This window comes from Myxocyprinus asiaticus, chromosome 3, assembly GCF_019703515.2.
Source record: "Myxocyprinus asiaticus isolate MX2 ecotype Aquarium Trade chromosome 3, UBuf_Myxa_2, whole genome shotgun sequence".
In the NCBI taxonomy this organism is placed as follows: domain Eukaryota; kingdom Metazoa; phylum Chordata; class Actinopteri; order Cypriniformes; family Catostomidae; genus Myxocyprinus; species Myxocyprinus asiaticus.
Window position 1 is genome coordinate 46,307,087 of NC_059346.1, and position 17,921 is coordinate 46,325,007.

Below are 17,921 nucleotides of genomic sequence, written 5' to 3' on the forward strand. Positions count from 1 at the left end.
CATAACCAACCAACAGTCCAGTCCACTAAACCTCCAGCAATTAATCAGAATACAAATAACCAATTACCTGCAGACTCCTATTCCTATACCCAGCTAAAAACCATTCAGAACTTTTCCCAGAAAAGCACTCAGTCATTTAGTGGGCAAACTCAGGCTTCTGGCTTTACTTTCATGGAAATGGACAACTTCACCACCTCAACCCCTGTGGAAAAAACAGAAAATCAGAGTCAAATAATCTGCAATAATCACAAGCAATCTGGAGGCACCAAGTTGCCAGTGACAAATGATACAGACCTTGTTGAGTCAGTGAAGAAAAACACTTCTCAGTCCCCTATGAGGACTACTGACAATAATGCCAGGTAATGAATGAATTTTTTTCTGTACATAATTTGTGCAGTCTTTCTGTCATAATATCAGACAGAAAGTCTCAGACTAATAATGGAGGTTAATGATTTGTCTTTTTTGTTTTGTTAATATGTTTATTATTATTTAAGCATAGTTCACCCAAAAATTAAAATTCTGTCATAATTTACTCACACTCATGTTGTTCCTAACATGTATGACTTTGTTTTTTTAGAAAGAATACAATGATATTAATGAATATGCTGATCTATTAAATAGGACTCAAAAGTATCATAAACGTAGTCCATGCAACTTGTGTGTCATATTCCTTCTGTCTTCTGAAGGCAAACCATTGCCAAAGGAATGTTTTTCCTTTTGTGTTTTGTATAAGTAAGAAAGTCATATGGATTTGAAATGACATGAGTGTGAGTAAATTATTGCCATCATCAGTTGTGATCAAATGATACTTCACCATCATGTTTTTTTACAGGTGATCCATGTGTTGCACATTTTACTGATACAACCGAACCTTCCATTTCAATTCTTGCTCTGTGGAGCACAGAATGAATACAAAACATGTTACACAAGATGAAAGACATAGCATCTGTTATTTATAATTTCAAGGGATTTCAAGGGGTAAATTCAGAAATGTTTTGGAATATTTTTTTATTTTATTATTACTATTTTTTTTTTTTACTGTTAACAGATCACATTGCCTTCAGGCAAATGCACTCACTTAACATTTTATTAGGAACACTATGGTTCTAATAGAATCAGAATCAGAATGAGCTTTATTGCCAAGCATGCTTACACATACAAGGAATTTGTCTTGATGACAGAAGCTTCCAGTGCACAAACAAATAAAAAAATAAAAAATAGAATAAAAATAAAAAACGAATAGAAAATATAAGTATATATAGAAATTCACAATAAGACAATATATATGTATACACAGTTGTGCTCAAAAGTTTGCATACCCTGGCAGAAATTGTGAAATTTTGGCATTGATTTTGAAAATATGACTGATCGTGAAAAAAAACTGTCTTTTATTTAAAGATAGTGATCATATGAAGCCATTTATTATCACATAGTTGTTTGGCTCCTTTTTAAATCATAATGATAACAGAAATCACCCAAATGGCCCTGATCAAAAGTTTACATACCCTTGAATGTTTGGCCTTGTTACAGACACACAGGTTTAAATGCCAATTAAAGGTTAATTTCCCACACCTGTGGCTTTTTAAATTGCAATTAGTGTCTGTTTATAAATAGTCAATGAGTTTGTTAGCTCTCACGTGGATGCACTGAGCAGGCTAGATACTGAGCCATGGGGAGCAGAAAAGAACTGTCAAAAGGCCTGCATAACAAGGTAATAGAACTTTATAAAGATGGAAAAGGATATAAAAAGATATCCAAAGCCGAGGGTCACGTGATGCCATGCAAGGAGCAGACGTGTGAGCGAAGAGCTCTCTGCACTTTGCTGAAATTTCGATTATTTTCATGTTATAATCTGGTGAATTTTGAAATACCCAGTTACACATTTGTCCTTTGTTGCAAAACATGGCAAAGAAGTCAAAATCTTCGAGCTCTGGAGACATTAAAAGACACTTACGTGTTCAGGATGAAAGCCCCGACAGGCCTACAGACCGGGGACTCAATTTGGATGGCGCGGCGGGAGAGGAGATCCAGCGTCAGTTGTCTAACATATCGGTGATGTTGACGAAGATTCTTGCTGACTTGGAGGATCTTGCTGTAATACGTCGATCGATTACGGCGATGGAAATAAAATTCTCTGAGTTAGGTACAAGAGTGACTGATGTTGAAAAACGAATTGATTTTCTGGAATCTTCGGAGAGGGAATTAACCGCTAATCCACCCGCGACCAAAGTTGATTTGGAACATCTCCTTGAAAAGCTTGAAGATCTTGAGAATAGAAGCCGCAGGAATAACGTTCGAATTGTTGGAATTCCGGAGCATGAGGAGGGCAGAGATATGGTGAAATTCCTAGACGAGTTTTTCCAGAGTCTGCTCGACATGACAGGCCACAAGCTGGAAATCGAGCGAGCTCATAGAGTACCAGCTCATAGATCTGCTGAGGGAGACAGGCCCAGATCGATTCTGGCCAGATTTCTGAGATCATCCGATAAAGATCTTGTGTTGCACCAGGCGAGGAGCAAAGGGAAGCTTTCTTGGAAGAACCATAATATTTTCTTGTTCCCGGACTTTGCGAGTTCGACAAGAGAGAAACGCGATCGGTTCAAGGAATGTAAGAAACTCTTACATCAGAAAAAGATCTCGTTTGCTCTGATGTTTCCGGCCAAACTGAGAATAGAAACGAAGGTCGGTCGCAAAGTATTTACATGTCCAAACAGGCAATATCTTTTATAGAATCAATGTTTGAGTAAACTATTGGATGTTTCTCATGTGAATGGGCCTGACTCGCTGTACTTACTCTTGAGGAAGCTGGGCGACATTTTGGGTTTTTTGCATTGGCTCCGCCTAGCAGCTGGAGCTTGTTTTGTGATTAACACTTTGTGGCAGCGGGGGCGTGGTCAAGCATCTCTCCGGAGAGAGAGAAAGCGGTAAGGGTGCTTACACCTGAGCTCAATTATGTCTAACACCTGTCTCTAATTTCAGTGAGCACGGGGAGAGCGGCATAAATAGAGCCATACAGCGCTTAGTCGGAGAGAGCCTGGGCACGACAGACCCGAATAAGAAGCAAAGAGTTTTTATTACAAATGATGAGAGTATATTTTGTGGAATGGTGTGTGATTGTGGGTTAACTTAGTGCATGACGCCAAGACTGTGAGACTGTAATTTGTGCTGCAGAGAGAGAAAATAAATCCCTACCTGAACCAGGAAAGCTGCTTCTCGCCTCCTCTTTACACACTTTTCCTTAAAGAAACTTTTGCATTGATGAAAGATTACTTTTGCATTGAAGTTCTCGGACAGTTTGAGAGTGGACACTACTTATGACAACAAAATATCTACATGCTCACACAAAGGATGTCTTTTATAAAGTTGACGGATTGTGTAAGTCATGGTATATATGTTTATGCGGCCTCCGAGTGAATTGACTTGACCATCCGGGGAACCGGGATGCCGGTTTTGTTTCTTTTTGTATTGGCTCCGCCTAGTGGCTGGAGCTTGTTCTGTTGAATAACACTCCTTTGGAACAGCTGTGGATTAATCTGTTCGTTCTTCATGCTTATTCCTCCTGCTGCCTGTAATTTGTTTTGTTGAGTTTTTTTTTTTACGGGACATTGGAATGATCACTCATCCGCTGAACTCATAACAGCCGGCTCACGGAACATTCATTTGTCTGTCCGAGGAATCTGATCGGTTTTATATCAGCTGGAATTTGTTTTGTGGATGATCACACCTTTGAGACAGTTCTGTGAATGAATATACACATTCTTTGTGTTCATTCTTCCTATTTGCTGGGTTTATTGTACAAAGTATTTTCTGTTGTGTAATTTGTGAGGCAAAATTGAGCAATCCGATGGCAAAGTTGTCGTGGGGACTCGTGGGCATTCATGGACCTTTTGAGTTTAGAGGGATTGTCGCCGGTTGGCGCTTTCGTGCGTGGGGTTAATATGCACGTTTTTCTTTTTTCTGTTTGTTTTGTTCGGGGAGATGTTTGGGGGTTGATTGTTTCACTAATGGGGAATGTGGTCTGTATAATTGTGTTTTTCACACACAATTTATTTTTTTTATTATTATATCAATATGTCAAATGTTAATATGAGTGTACTATCTCTCTCCACATGGAATGGGTTGGGTCACCCCATAAAAAGAAGGAAGGTTATTACTTTTCTTAAACGTAAGAAATATGATATAGTGTTTCTTCAAGAAACACATCTCTCCCCACAGAAAGCTGAAGAATTTGGGAAGATATGGGGTGGACATGTTTTTTTTAGTGCTGGCTCACGTAAGAGCAAGGGAGTCATTATATTGATTAATAAACATTTACAATTCAAATTTCTCAAACAAATTAAAGATAAATTAGGAAGAGTCATTATTGTGTTAGTTGAAATTCAAGGGCAAAGGTTGATTTTGGGTAATATTTACGCACCTAACGCTGATGATCAGGGCTTTTTTATAGATCTTGAAGGGATGTTGCAAGCCGCTGGCACCCCTCATGATATAATATTGGGAGGGGACTTTAATCTTTTGATGGACTCAGTCCTTGATCATAGCGAAGCAAAAGTGTGTAAACCCCCTAGAGCAACATTGACGCTTCACAGGATGTGTAAAAATCTTGGTCTTACTGATATTTGGAGACTTTTGAACCCATCTGGTAGGACTATACATTTTTTTCATCAGTCCATAAGATTTATTCTAGAATAGATTATTTTTTTTTTATATCCAAATCCCTAATTTCATCTGTTGTGGATTGCTCAATTGGAAACATTTTAGTCTCAGATCACGCCCTGGTGAGTTTAGAGGTGATGCCACATATAGAGAAAAAGAAATCGTATAGTTGGTGCCTTAATGTGTCCCTTTTGCAAAATCCTGATTTCCAACAATGTTAAAGACTGAAATCAATGTTTATATGGAGACCAACTGGTCCTTGGTATCCTCTGTGGGCGTGGCTTGGGAGGCACTTAAGGCAGTTCATAGGGGTCGTATCATACAGTATGCCTCATTCATCAAAAAATCCAATGCACGAGAACTTGTGCAGTTGGAAGAGAATATTAAAAGTGCTGAGGCAGAGCTGAAGCGCCGTATGTCAGCTGATGGCCTCAGAGGACTGACCCAATTGAAATATAGATATAATACTATTTTGTCACGGAAAGTGGAGTTTTGGTTATTCAGGGCAAGACAGTTATACTTTGAGTCGGGTGACAAAGCAGGAAAGCTTTTGGCTAGATATATAAAGCAGAGAGACTCTCTTTCTATCATTCCCTCAGTGAAATCTGCTGGTTGTGAAATTTTTACTTCAGCCATTGATATTAATAATGCTTTTAAAGAATTCTATATTGATCTTTATAGTTCCACATCTTCGTCTACTGATGAAGATATTAGAAACTTTGTGGAACCATTAGAACTCCCTAAACTGACGATTGAACAAAAAAACTCTCTTGATTCTGAGATAACCTTGGAGGAGCTTGATGAGGTAATTAAGTCCCTACCTACTGGCAAGGCTCCGGGGCCAGATGGTTTTGCAGCTGAATTTTTCAGATCTTATGCTACAGAACTGGCTCCACTTTTGTTAGAAGTTTATACTGAATCATTAAAGAATGGAAAGCTTCCGCCAACCATAACACAAGCCCGGATCAGTCTGATTCTTAAAAAAGACAAAGATCCAAATGAGTGTAAAAGTTACCATCCAATCTCCCTGATCCAACTAGATGTAAAAATATTGTCAAAAATTCTGGCTAATCGATTAAGTAAAGTTATGACATCTCTTATACATATAGATCAGGTGGGGTTTATTAGGGGCCATAGCTCTTCTGATAACATTAGGCGTCTCATCAATATTATGTGGTCAGTGGCGAATTATCAGTCTCCGGTCGCTGCCATCTCATTTGACGCCGAAAAGGCATTTGATATGGTAGAATGGGATTATCTTTTTAAGGTTTTGGAAATGTATGGGTTCGGAAATACTTTTATTGGATGGATTAAGTTACTTTATAGACACCCTGTAGCAGCGGTACAAACAAATGGATTAATTTCAGATTATTTTGCTTTGGATAGGGGAACTAGGCAGGGCTGCCCTCTTTCCCGATTATTGTTCTGTCTTGCCCTGGAACCATTAGTAGCCGCGATAAGAAAGGAGGATAATTTTCCAGGGGTGGTGGCGGGAGGTGTGGCACATAAACTTCTGCTTTACGCAGATGATATTTTATTATTTGTCTCTGAACCTACTAGATCTATGCCTTGCCTCCACAGAATTATTAATTCCTTTTCTAAATTCTCAGGATACAAAGTTAATTGGTCTAAATCCGAAGCTTTGGCTCTGACAGCATACTGTCCAGTAACGGCTTTCCAGCCGGGCGCCTTCCAGTGGCCCAAACAGGGTATTAAGTATTTGGGGATTTTATTCCCAGCAAATTTGTCTGATTTAGTTAGTGTTAATTTTGACCCTTTAATAAAAAGGTTTTCAAGCGATGTGGGCAGGTGGGCTTCATTACATTTATCGATGATTGGGAAGGTTAATGTTATTAAAATGAATTGTATTCCAAAATTTAACTACCTGCTACAGTCCCTACCTGTAGATGTCCCCCTCTCCTATTTCAAGCAATTCAATAGCATAGTGAAGTCCTTCATTTGGAATGGTAAACGTCCCAGATTGCATTTTAATAAGTTACCTAGGCCGATTGACAAAGGTGGGCTAGGACTACCCAAGATTTTGTTTTATTACTATGCGTTCAGTCTCAGACATTTGGCTCATTGGTCACTTCCACCTGAGAGAGCCCCTCCCTGGTTTGTTATTGAACAGGCAGTTCTTGCCCCTATTTCGCCGTTACAAAGCATCTCTATCAAACTAATTGGAAAAGTTAAGTTACACCCTGTTATTTCGCATTTACACTCGGTATGGACTAAAGTGTCCAGATTGTTTAAATTGGACACTTATTTAAATGTTGCCTTGAGCATATGGCAGAACCCAAGATTGTGCATTGGCAAGTCCCCTTTCTGCTGGCTAGAGTGGATTGTGAGGGGGGTTGCTACACTCGGTGACCTATATGAAAGTGGTGTGTTGAGATCGTTTGAAAACTTGGTCCAACATTTTGGGATCCCCAGACCTCAGTTTTATAGATATTTACAACTGCGCCACTTGCTTTGTACTATTTTTGGGAGTAGCACACACCCCCCTGAGGAGGCAGATGCTGTGGGAGAGGTGATTGCGGCTTTTGGAAAAGGTCATGAGGCATCAGTGTACTACTTTCTGTTAATTCAGAGTATGGGGGATGGAGTTTTAACTTCTATTAAGAAAGTATGGGAGAAAGATTTGAATTTGGTATTGGAGGATGGAGTGTGGACTAAGATTCTGAAAAATGTCAAGTCTGCATCTAGAGATGCAAGGGTTCGGCTTATGCAATTTAAGATTTTACAAAGATTTTATTGGACCCCCTCTAGATTATACAGGCTTAGTCTTAAAGACACACCCACATGCTGGCGATGCCAATCAGAAGTTGGAGACATAGCCCATGTTTTTTGGGGATGCGTTAAGATCCAAGATTTTTGGTTAAAGTTTCAGAATGATTTGCGTGACATTCTGGACACTCAAATTTTACTTTGCCCCAGACTTTGCATTTTGGGCAATGGGGAAGTTATAAATTCGGGTGACAAATATATAAAAAATTGGGTTCTGACTAGCGTGATGATCGGTAGACAAATTATTTTAAGGGGATGGAAGTCAGACGGAGCGCCACCATTTCCAGAGTGGTGTGCGGAGATGGGGAGGGTGGCGGCTTATGAGAGGATGATAGATGGAAGGCTGGGGTGGGAGGACTTATTTTTCAGGAAATGGGGTAGGTATTTGGCAGTTTTGGAGGACTCTAGGGGAAGGGATGAGGAGGGAGATGTTTAGTTTAATTATGTATATTTATTATATATTTTATTTTTTATTTATTTTGATTTTTTATTTTATTGTTTGTGTGTGTGTATTATTTTATGTGACCACAGGGGTGTTCTTTGGGGTAGGGTGGGGTTGGTGTTTGGGGAGGGATATTAATGAGTGTTAAAAGTTAAATGTTGATTCGGTGTATATATGTTGTGTTTTTCTCTGTTGTGCTTTCTTTTTGAATCAATAAAAAATGTTAATTACAAAAAAAAAAGATATCCAAAGCCTTGAAAATGCCAGTCAGTACTGTTCAATCACTTATTAAGAAGTGGAAAATTCGGGGATCTCTTGATATCAAGCCAAGGTCAGGTAGACCAAGAAAGATTTCAGCCACAACTGCCAGAAGAATTGTTCGGCATACAAAGAAAAGCCCACAGGTAACCTCAGGAGAAATACAGGCAGCTCTGGAAAAAGACAGTGTGATCGTTTCAAGGAGCACAATACTTGTTGACCCCTCTCCAAACATATCGCTTATGGTTGTGACCATAAAGCTCTATTTTGGTCTCGTCACTCCAAATTACAGTGTGCCAGAAGCTGTGAGGCATGTCAAGGTGTTGTCGGGCATATTGTAACCAGACTTTTTTGTGGCATTGGCTTCTTCCTGGCAACTCGACCATGCAGCTCATTTTTGTTCAAGTATCGTCGTATTGTGTTCCTTGAAACAACCACACCGTCTTTTTCCAGAGCTGCCTGTATTTCTCCTGAGGTTACCTGTGGGTTTTTCTTTGTATGCCGAACAATTCTTCTGGCAGTTGTGGCTGAAATCTTTCTTGGTCTACCTGACCTTGGTTTGGTATCAAGAGATCCCCGAATTTTCCACTTCTTAATAAGTGATTGAACAGTACTGACTGGCATTTTCAAGGCTTTGGATATCTTTTTATATCCTTTTTCATCTTTATAAAGTTCCATTACCTTGTTACGCAGGTCTTGTGACAGTTCTTTTCTGCTCCCCATGGCTCAGTATCTAGCCTGCTCAGTGCATCCACGTGAGAGCTAACAAACTCATTGACTATTTATAAACAGACACTAATTGCAATTTAAAAAGCCACAGGTGTGGGAAATTAACCTTTAATTGGCATTTAAACCTGTGTGTCTGTAACAAGGCCAAACATTCAAGGGTATGTAAACTTTTGATCAGGGCCATTTGGGTGATTTCTGTTATCATTATGATTTAAAAAGGAGCCAAACAACTATGTGATAATAAATGGCTTCATATGATCACTATCTTTAAATAAAAGACAGTTTTTTTTCATGATCAGTCATATTTTCAAAATCAATGCCAAAATTTCACAATTTCTGCCAGGGTATGCAAACTTTTGAGCACAACTGTATATATATATATATATATATATATATATATATATATATATATACACTATATTGCCAAAAGTATTCACTCACCCATCCAAATAATTGAATTCAGGTGTTCCAATCACTTCCATGGCCACAGGTGTATAAAATGAAGCACCTAGGCATGCAGACTGCTTCTACAAACATTTGTGAAAGAATGGGCCACTCTCAGGAGCTCAGTGAATTCCAGCGTGGTACTGTGATAGGATGCCACCTGTGCAACAAGTCCAGTCGTGAAATTTCCTCGCTACTAAATATTCCACAGTCAACTGTCAGTGGTATTATAACAAAGTGGAAGCGATTGGGAATGACAGCAACTCAGCCACGAAGTGGTAGGCCACATAAAATGACAGAGCGGGGTCAGCGGATGCTGAGGCGCATAGTGCGCAGAGGTCGCCAACTTTCTGCAGAGTCAATCATTACAGACCTCCAAAGTTCATGTGGCCTTCAGATTAGCTCAAGAACAGTGCGTAGAGAGCTTCATGGAATGGGTTTCCATGGCCGAGCAGCTGCATCCAAGCCATACATCACCAAGTGCAATGCAAAGCGTCGGATGCAGTGGTGTAAAGCACATCGCCACTGGATTCTAGAGCAGTGGAGAAGCGTTCTCTGGAGTGACGAATCACGCTTCTCCATCTGGCAATCTGATGGATGAGTCTGGGTTTGGTGGTTGCCAGGAGAACGGTACTTGTCTGACTGCATTGTGCCAACTGTGAAGTTTGGTGGAGGGGGGATTATGGTGTGGGGTTGTTTTTCAGGAGCTGGGCTTTGCCCCTTAGTTCCAGTGAAAGGAACTCTGAATGCTTCAGCATACCAAGAGATTTTGGACAATTCCATGCTCCCAACTTTGTGGGAACAGTTTGGGGATGGCCCCTTCCTGTTCCAACATGACTGCGCACCAGTGCACAAAGCAAGGTCCATAAAGACATGGATGAGTGAGTTTGGTGTGGAAGAACTTGACTGGCCTGCACAGAGTCCTGACCTCAACCCGATAGAGCACCTTTGGGATGAATTAGAGCGAAGACTGCGAGCCAGGCCTTCTCGTCCAACATCAGTGTCTGACCTCACAAATGCGCTTCTGGAAGAATGGTCAAAAATTCCCATAAACACACTCCTAAACCTTGTGGAAAGCCTTCCCAGAAGAGTTGAAGCTGTTATAGCTGCAAAGGGTGGGCCAACGTCATATTAAACCCTATGGATTAAGAATGGGATGTCACTTAAGTTCATATGCGTCTAAAGGCAGATGAGCAAATACTTTTGGCAATATAGTGTATATATACATATGTACAAATACAAATCTGTTATAAACAGATGGTGTAAAGGAAATGTAATGGCAGAAGAGGTAGGATATGCTAGATAAATATAAATAGACTAAGCTGTGTATTGCACATAATTATTGCTCAGTGGGGCAGTTTTAACTGTTCATTAGATGGATAGCCTGAGGGAAAAAACTGTTCTTGTGCCTGATGGTTCTGGTGCTCAGTGCTCTGTAGCGCCGGCCAGAAGTCAACAGTTCAAAAAGGTAGTGGGCTGGGTGAGTGGGGTCCAGAGTGATTTTTCCAGCCCTTTTTCTCAATCTGGAAGTGTACAGCTCTTGAAGGGAGGGCAGAGGTCAACCAATAATCCACTCAGCAGTCCGAACTGTCCTTTGTAGTCTTCTGATGTCCGATTTTGTAGCTGAACCAAACCAGACAGTCACTGAAGTGCAGAGGACAGACTCAATGACTGCTGAGTAGAACTGTATCAGCAGTGCCTGTGGCAGGTTGAACTTCCTCAACTGGCGAAGGAAGAACAACCTTTACTGGGCCTTTTTCACAGTGGAGTCAATGTAGGTCTCCCACTTCAGGTCCTGTGAGATGGTAGTTCCCAGGAACCTGAATGACACCACTTCTGCCACAGTGCTGTTCAGAATGGTGAGCGAGGTCAATGTTGGGGTGTTCCTCCTAAAGTCCACTATCATCTCCACTGTTTTGAGCATGTTGAGCTCCAGTTTGTTTTGACTGCACCAGACAGCCAGCTGTTCAACCTCTCTTCTGAATGCAGATTCGTCGTCATCTTGGATGTGGCCGATGACAGTAGTGTCATCTGCAAACTTCAGGAGCTTGACAGAGGGGTCCTTGGTGGTGCAGCCATTTGTGTACAAGAGAAGAATAGTGGGGAGAGGACACATTGCTGGGGGCACCAGTGCTGATCGTACAGGTGCTGGAACTGAATTTCCCCAGTCTCGGTAGCTACTGCCTGTCCGTCAGAAAGCTGGTGATCCACTGACAGATAGAGGTGGGAACAGAGAGCTGAGTTAATTTAGTCCGGAGAATAGCTGGGATGATGGTGTTGAAAGCCGAACTGAAGTCCACAAAAAGGATCCTTGTATATGTGCCTGACAGGGGCGGTACAAGGATTTTTCCACGGGGGGCCGGGCAGGGTACAGTGATCAGTCTGAGGTGGCAACAAATAATGTGGGGGTGGGGGGATAAGCCACGTGGGGGGGGGGGGTATCAGAGCAATGGGTCTGTAGTCATTAAGTTCTGTGATTTTGGGGTTTTTTGGTACGGGGATGATGGTGTGTGCCTAATAAAGTGCCTGACGTGGTCTTCTGCTGTTGTAGCCCATCTGCCTCGCGGTTCTCATTCTTGGATGCTATTCTGCTCACTACAATTGTACAGAGTGGTTATCTGAGTTACCATAGCCTTTCTGTCAGCTCGAACCAGTCTGGCCATTCTCCGTTGACCTCTCTCATCAACAAGACATTTCCATCCACAGAACTGCCGCTCACTGTATGTTGTTTTGATTTTGGCACGATTCTGAGGAAACTCTAGAGACTGAAGTGCGTGAAAATCCCAAGAGATCAGCAGTTACAGAAATATTCAAACCAGCCTGTCTGGCACCAACAATCATGCCATGGTCCAAATCATTGAGATCAAATTTTTTCCCCATTCTGATGGTTGATGTGAACATAAACTGAAGCTCCTAACCCATATCTGCATGATTTATGCATTGCACTGCTGCCACACGACTGGCTGATTAGATAATCGCATGAATATGTACAGTTGAAGTCAGAAGTTTACTTACACCTTAGCCAAATACATTTAAACTCAGTTTTTCACAAGTCCTGACATTTAATCAGAGAAAACATTACCTGTCTTAGGTCAGTTAGGATCACTATTTTAAGAAAGTGAAATGTCAGGATAATAGTAGAGAGAATGATTTATTTCAGCTTTTATTTATTTCATCACATTCCCAGTGAGTAAGAAGTTTACATACTCTTTATTAGTATTTGGTAGCATTGCCTTTAAATTGTTTATTTTGGGTCAAATATTTTGGGTAGCCTTCCGCTAGCTTCTCACAATAAGTTGCTGGAATTTTGTCCCATTTCCCCAGACAGAACTAGTGTAGCTGAGTCAGGTTTGTAGGCCTCCTTGCTCGCACACGCTTTTTGATATGCTTTTTGAGGTCAGGGCTTTTTCAGAGTACCCCCACAACATGATGCTGCCACCCCCATGCTTCACGGTTGGGATGGTGTTCTTCGGTTTGCAAGCCTCACCCTTTTTCCTCCAAATATAACAATGGTCATTATGGCCAAACAGTTCAATTTTGTTTCATTAGACCAGAGGACATTTCTCCAAAAATAAGATTTCTGTCCCCATGTGCACATGCAAACTGTAGTCTGGCTCTTTTATGGCGGTTTTGGAGCAGTGGCTTCTTCCTTGCTGAACAGCCTTTCAGATTATGTCAATATAGGACTCGTTTTACTGTGGATATAGATAATTGTCTACATGTTTCCTCCAGCATCTTCGCAAGGCCCTTTGCTGTTGTTCTGGGATTGATTTGCTCTTTTCGCACCAAACTATGTTAATCTCTAGAAGACAGAATGCATCTCCTTCCTGAGTGGTATGATGGCTGAGTGGTCCCATGGTGTTTATACTTGGGTACTATTGTTTGTACAGATGAACGTGGTACATTTAGGCATTTGGAAATTGCTCCCAAGGATGAACCAGACTTGTGGAGGTCCACTTTTTTTTTTTCTGAGGTCTTGGTTGATTTTTTATTTTATTTTCCCATGACGTCAAGCAACGAGGCACTGAGTTTGAAGGTAGGCCTTAAAATGCATCCACAGGTACACCTCCAATTCAGTACACCTCCTGTCAGAAGCTAATTGTGTAAAGGCTTGACATAATTTTCTGGAATTTTCCAAGCTGCTTAAAGGCAAGTTAACTTAGTGTATGTAAACTTCTGACCCACTGGAATTGTGATATAGTCAATTAAAAGTGAAACAATCTGTCTGTACACAATTGTTGGAAAAATTACTTGTGTCATTCACAAAGTAGATGTCCTAAACAACTTGCCAAAACTATAGTTTGCTAATATTAAATCTGTGGAGTGGTTAAAAAATGAGTTTTAATTATTTAAATCTAAGTGTATGTAAACTTCTGACTTCAACTGTAGGTGTACAGGTGTTCCTAATAAAGTGCTTAGTGAGTGTAATAGCGATCAGGCTATTATGTAAAAATTGTGACATTCTCAATATTTATTCCTTACTTTGTGCGCAAAAGTACAACAAGCTAAATGGTACAGGCCTGTCTTTGAATAATGTCACTCCGGCATCCTGATTTATGGCATGGCTGCAAGACTTAGCAGGAACTTCTCATGATGCAGTGTCTTAGAATTCATTGTTAATATTATGTAGTGGATTGTTGAGAATGTGGTGATGATTATACAAATTAATCCATTACTCTCTTTTCTTCAGGGAAAAGGAGAAATCTCAAACTTGGTTACCTGTGATAGAAAAACATGACATTCCCATTGTGGTTGGAGTAGGTGTTTCCTTGGCATTTATTTTCATTGCAATGGCCTTTTACTCTTTGGTTCAGAAAAATGATCCTACATCTGTACCTACAGGGAGAGCAGGTGAGATTTTGATGCTCATTATTATGCATAAACCTGTATGTTCTGTTAATGAGTACTTGCAGAAGTGGGTCAGATTTGTTCAAATGCACCAATTCTATATAAAAATCTTTTTTTTTTTTTTTTTGTTGTTGTTGTTTTTCTCTTATAGCTCTGAGGGGTATTTGTGGTCCTTGCAGGCATGGAAAACGTCTTGCAATGGAAAGGACATATGATAACAAGTCAGTTTTGTTGACAACATAGGTGAAATGGATAATGCTTTTGTCAACATGCCATTCATTTGAATAGCACTATTTGACTAACATTTTAACAATTGTATTTAACAGGGCATTTGAGGATGATAATTTAGTGGCTGTTATTGAGCAAAGCCCCAACACATCAGAGACTAGAGCGCTCCCACTAGAAGCCAGCCCATCCACCTTGGTGATGAATCCACCTACTGATGATGTTCTGGAGGGTGTCCAGTCCACTCAGGACCTGCCAGTTATAGTGGAGACACACCCAGAGCCAAGAGAGGAGGACCAGGTCCGTATAAGCCCTAAAGACTTCTACTTCTTTGTTTTTGTTCAAACCAATTACATTCTGTCTCACAAAATCCTTAAATGGAATGTAATTCATAAATTCCTCTATAGTTTGGAGTTGTTTGCCAGGTTTGATCATTGTTCTTTGTCTGTTGTTATTTAGTTCTGCAAAGAAGTTGCTCAGCAATGCTCAATACCTTTTTACAAAGATTACTGAATAATAATATTACAAAGTACAGCATAGTGCTAGCAATGCCATGGCTGTGGGTATACACTCTTGCTGATAATGCTCTTTATGTCACTTAAAAGTGTCTACCATATTAATGAAAGTAAAGACAAAACTTTTATGTTTTTATCACAATGTATTTTTTAATTACAGACATAGGCTTAAAGCAACAGTTCACCCCAAAATGAAAGTCTGACATCATTTACTCACCCTCATGTTGTTCCAAAACTGTATGACTTTCTTCCTTCTGTGGAACACAAAAAGATACAGTACATTTTGAAGAATGTAATGTCTGCTCTTTTTCATGTAATGACAGTGAAATGGGGACTGGGGCTGTCAAGCTCCAAAATGATTAAAAGACCATAAATGTACAGGTCTAAGTTTATAGTTAAAATTGTCCCTTTCACCTCCACTGTAGCTCTCAAATATGGCCCCACTGAAGTCAATGGCATTTGGTCATGAAATACATGACAACCAATTATTAATATTAAAAATTATAATTTTTACTAATAAGAAGTACATAACTGATATGTGTATTTGAAATTTCAACTAGTAAGAAAATAATTATAGATATCTTTAATGGTGTTTTGAACAGAAGTGAATGACAGGTCATTGTGAAATTATACTAGTGAAAATGCAGCTACAGGTATCAATAATTTTTTTTTTTTATTAGTTGAATTTCCATTTTTGATTTCAAGACTTGGTTTTCTTGTGATTAATGACATCAAATTTGATATCAAGAACTTTACCAGTGCAAACCTAATTACTTATTTCAAAATTAACATTTTCACTAGCAGTAATTCCATTGCTGATATCAAGAATTAGCATTTTAACTACTGAAAATGTAATAATAGATATCTCTACTTTATATCCTGCATGTGAGTAAATGTCTAAAGGGCTTGCAATTGTTTTGTTTTTTGTGTGCTGTTGCAATTGTTATGAAACTTCAGATTCTTGAACCCCACAGGATTTGTAAACATTTGTAAGTCTCTTAAGTTGTTCAAACGTAAGAGGGTATACGTTTCAGATGATGTTGTGTCTATGCTAACATATTACATTTTCATTGCAACAATATTCTGTTTTTCTCCCTTATTAAATTAGTTGGAGAATTCATTTGAGGAGGGGAAGGTCACTCCCTCTCCGAATTCTGACATTCAGCTCCAGTGCATGGAGGACTGGAGGAGCAGAGATTTTGAACCATGTCAGGACGTTCCCTCACCCCCTCCAACGAATCCAGCACCTGCGCAGGAAGAGGGCTTACGGTCCTCTCTGACCCTCCAGACCAACGAACCCTGCTCCACTCCAGTGCGCCACAGCATTAATATCTCCCATGGTTCCTCTCCCCTCCTGCTGTCCCACTGCGTGTCCCTGGGCATGACTTCTGTAGCTGTGGATGTTCACTTCTACCCTTCAGCCTCCTCAGCGGCCAGCCAACCTCCATGCTCTGCATTTGGACCTCCAGGCCAACAGGTCAACACCAGACTGGAGCATGAATTAACTGCACCATCTGCTAGCCACAGTAAATCATAGGAATGTCTAAAAAGGTTGAAGCCATGAGAATGCAGCTCACTTCACAGGGCTACCGTCAGTTAAAGGAATAGTTCACCCAAAAATGATTATTCTGTTATTTACTCTCTCTAATTTTGTTCCAAACAGTATGAATTTCCCTCTCTCAATGGAAAACAAAGAAAACGTAATAATTTACTTCCCTTTTCCATGCAGGGAATAGGGACTTGTGCTTTTAAGCTTCAAAATGAATGCAAAAGCACCATAAAAGTAGTTCATATAATTAATGTGCAATAATTCCAAGCTTCCTGAAGATTAGTTGTTTCAGAAACAGACTAAAATGTAAGTTGTCATTCACTGATAATCCCCCCCTCCAGGGATCTATTGATATAAGAACTGCTGCGATTAGATCATGAAGTCAGTGAGTTGAACGAATCAGTCAAATTCGAGAACAAATCCCTCAAAACATAATTGAAAAGATCAGACTAAAAAGAACAATTAGTTCACAAATCTGACATCGCTATTTCTCTCATGAAGGTGCGCATTATGCTAGGGTGGGTGTTAAGATTTTCAGAGAACTTTTAAGGTTCAATTTATGATACCTCTATGGTGTTTCAAACATCCTTTTTTAAGCTTGAAAGCTTCAGTGCCCATTCCATGTAATTTTATTTAAAGCAACTTACAGTGCACTTGTTATGGGGACAATCTCCCCAGAGCAACATGAGGTAAAGTGCCTTGCTCAAGGAAACAATGGCGGTTGCTGTGGTGACCGAACCGGCAACCTTCTGCTTACCTGTTCTGTGCTTTAGCCCACTACACCACCACCACTCCATGGAAAACAGCAACCAGTACATTCTTTAAAATTGCTCCTTTAGACTTCAGTTCAGGTGAACTATTCCTGTAAGGAAGCTGCTTGTGTATTTATTTTTTAAAATCTTTTTCAAAGGTTCTCATTTCTTTTGATATTGGTTTAATAAAAGCTTAATGAGGCAGCGTGGCCTCATTTGTACAAAAGAGTGGGTGAGAATAATTGCAGGCAACATCCATCAGGTTCATAGACACTAACTTCAGCTAAATACCAAGTTACTCACTTTGCTAATGCCAAGGAATTTATAATACTTCAAATACTTTAACAGTAGTTATGTATACAGTAAATATGTTCGTATTTCTAAAAATTTGATAGTAGTTTTAAAACAGAGGGCAGAATTGAAAATGCTGAACTAATTTTAGGGTGTGACTGTTCCAAAATTTGCCAAGTAATTGCGTAAAACATTTTAGGAAAAGACCTCCAGTGTAATGGAGAATAATTGCAATGAGATCATGGAACCTGAAAAATGGTTCTACTGTGCACAACAACTCGACTGTTACTTCTGCATGTGCCAAAGGTTGAGCTACCTTACCACTAGTTATTTTTGTGATCTATGTTAAACATTCAGAAGATACTGAAAGTCATGTACTTACTGGGCAACCAACTGTTATATCTTCCTTTTAAAATAGAAGTAAA

At 39.9% G+C, this 17,921-nt stretch overlaps 1 protein-coding gene across 1 annotated transcript; it reads left to right on the forward strand.

Annotated features, from left to right (window-relative positions):
- The first annotated feature begins 272 nt into the window (after positions 1-272).
- On the forward strand, positions 273-16,573 carry LOC127426620 (uncharacterized). The gene is made up of 5 exons (XM_051673557.1): positions 273-359; positions 14,007-14,167; positions 14,316-14,385; positions 14,491-14,689; positions 16,013-16,573. The coding sequence occupies exons 1-5, from the start codon at positions 334-336 to the stop codon at positions 16,439-16,441; spliced, it is 885 nt and encodes a 294-aa protein (XP_051529517.1). The 5' UTR covers positions 273-333; the 3' UTR covers positions 16,442-16,573.
- The last annotated feature ends 1,348 nt before the right edge of the window (positions 16,574-17,921 follow it).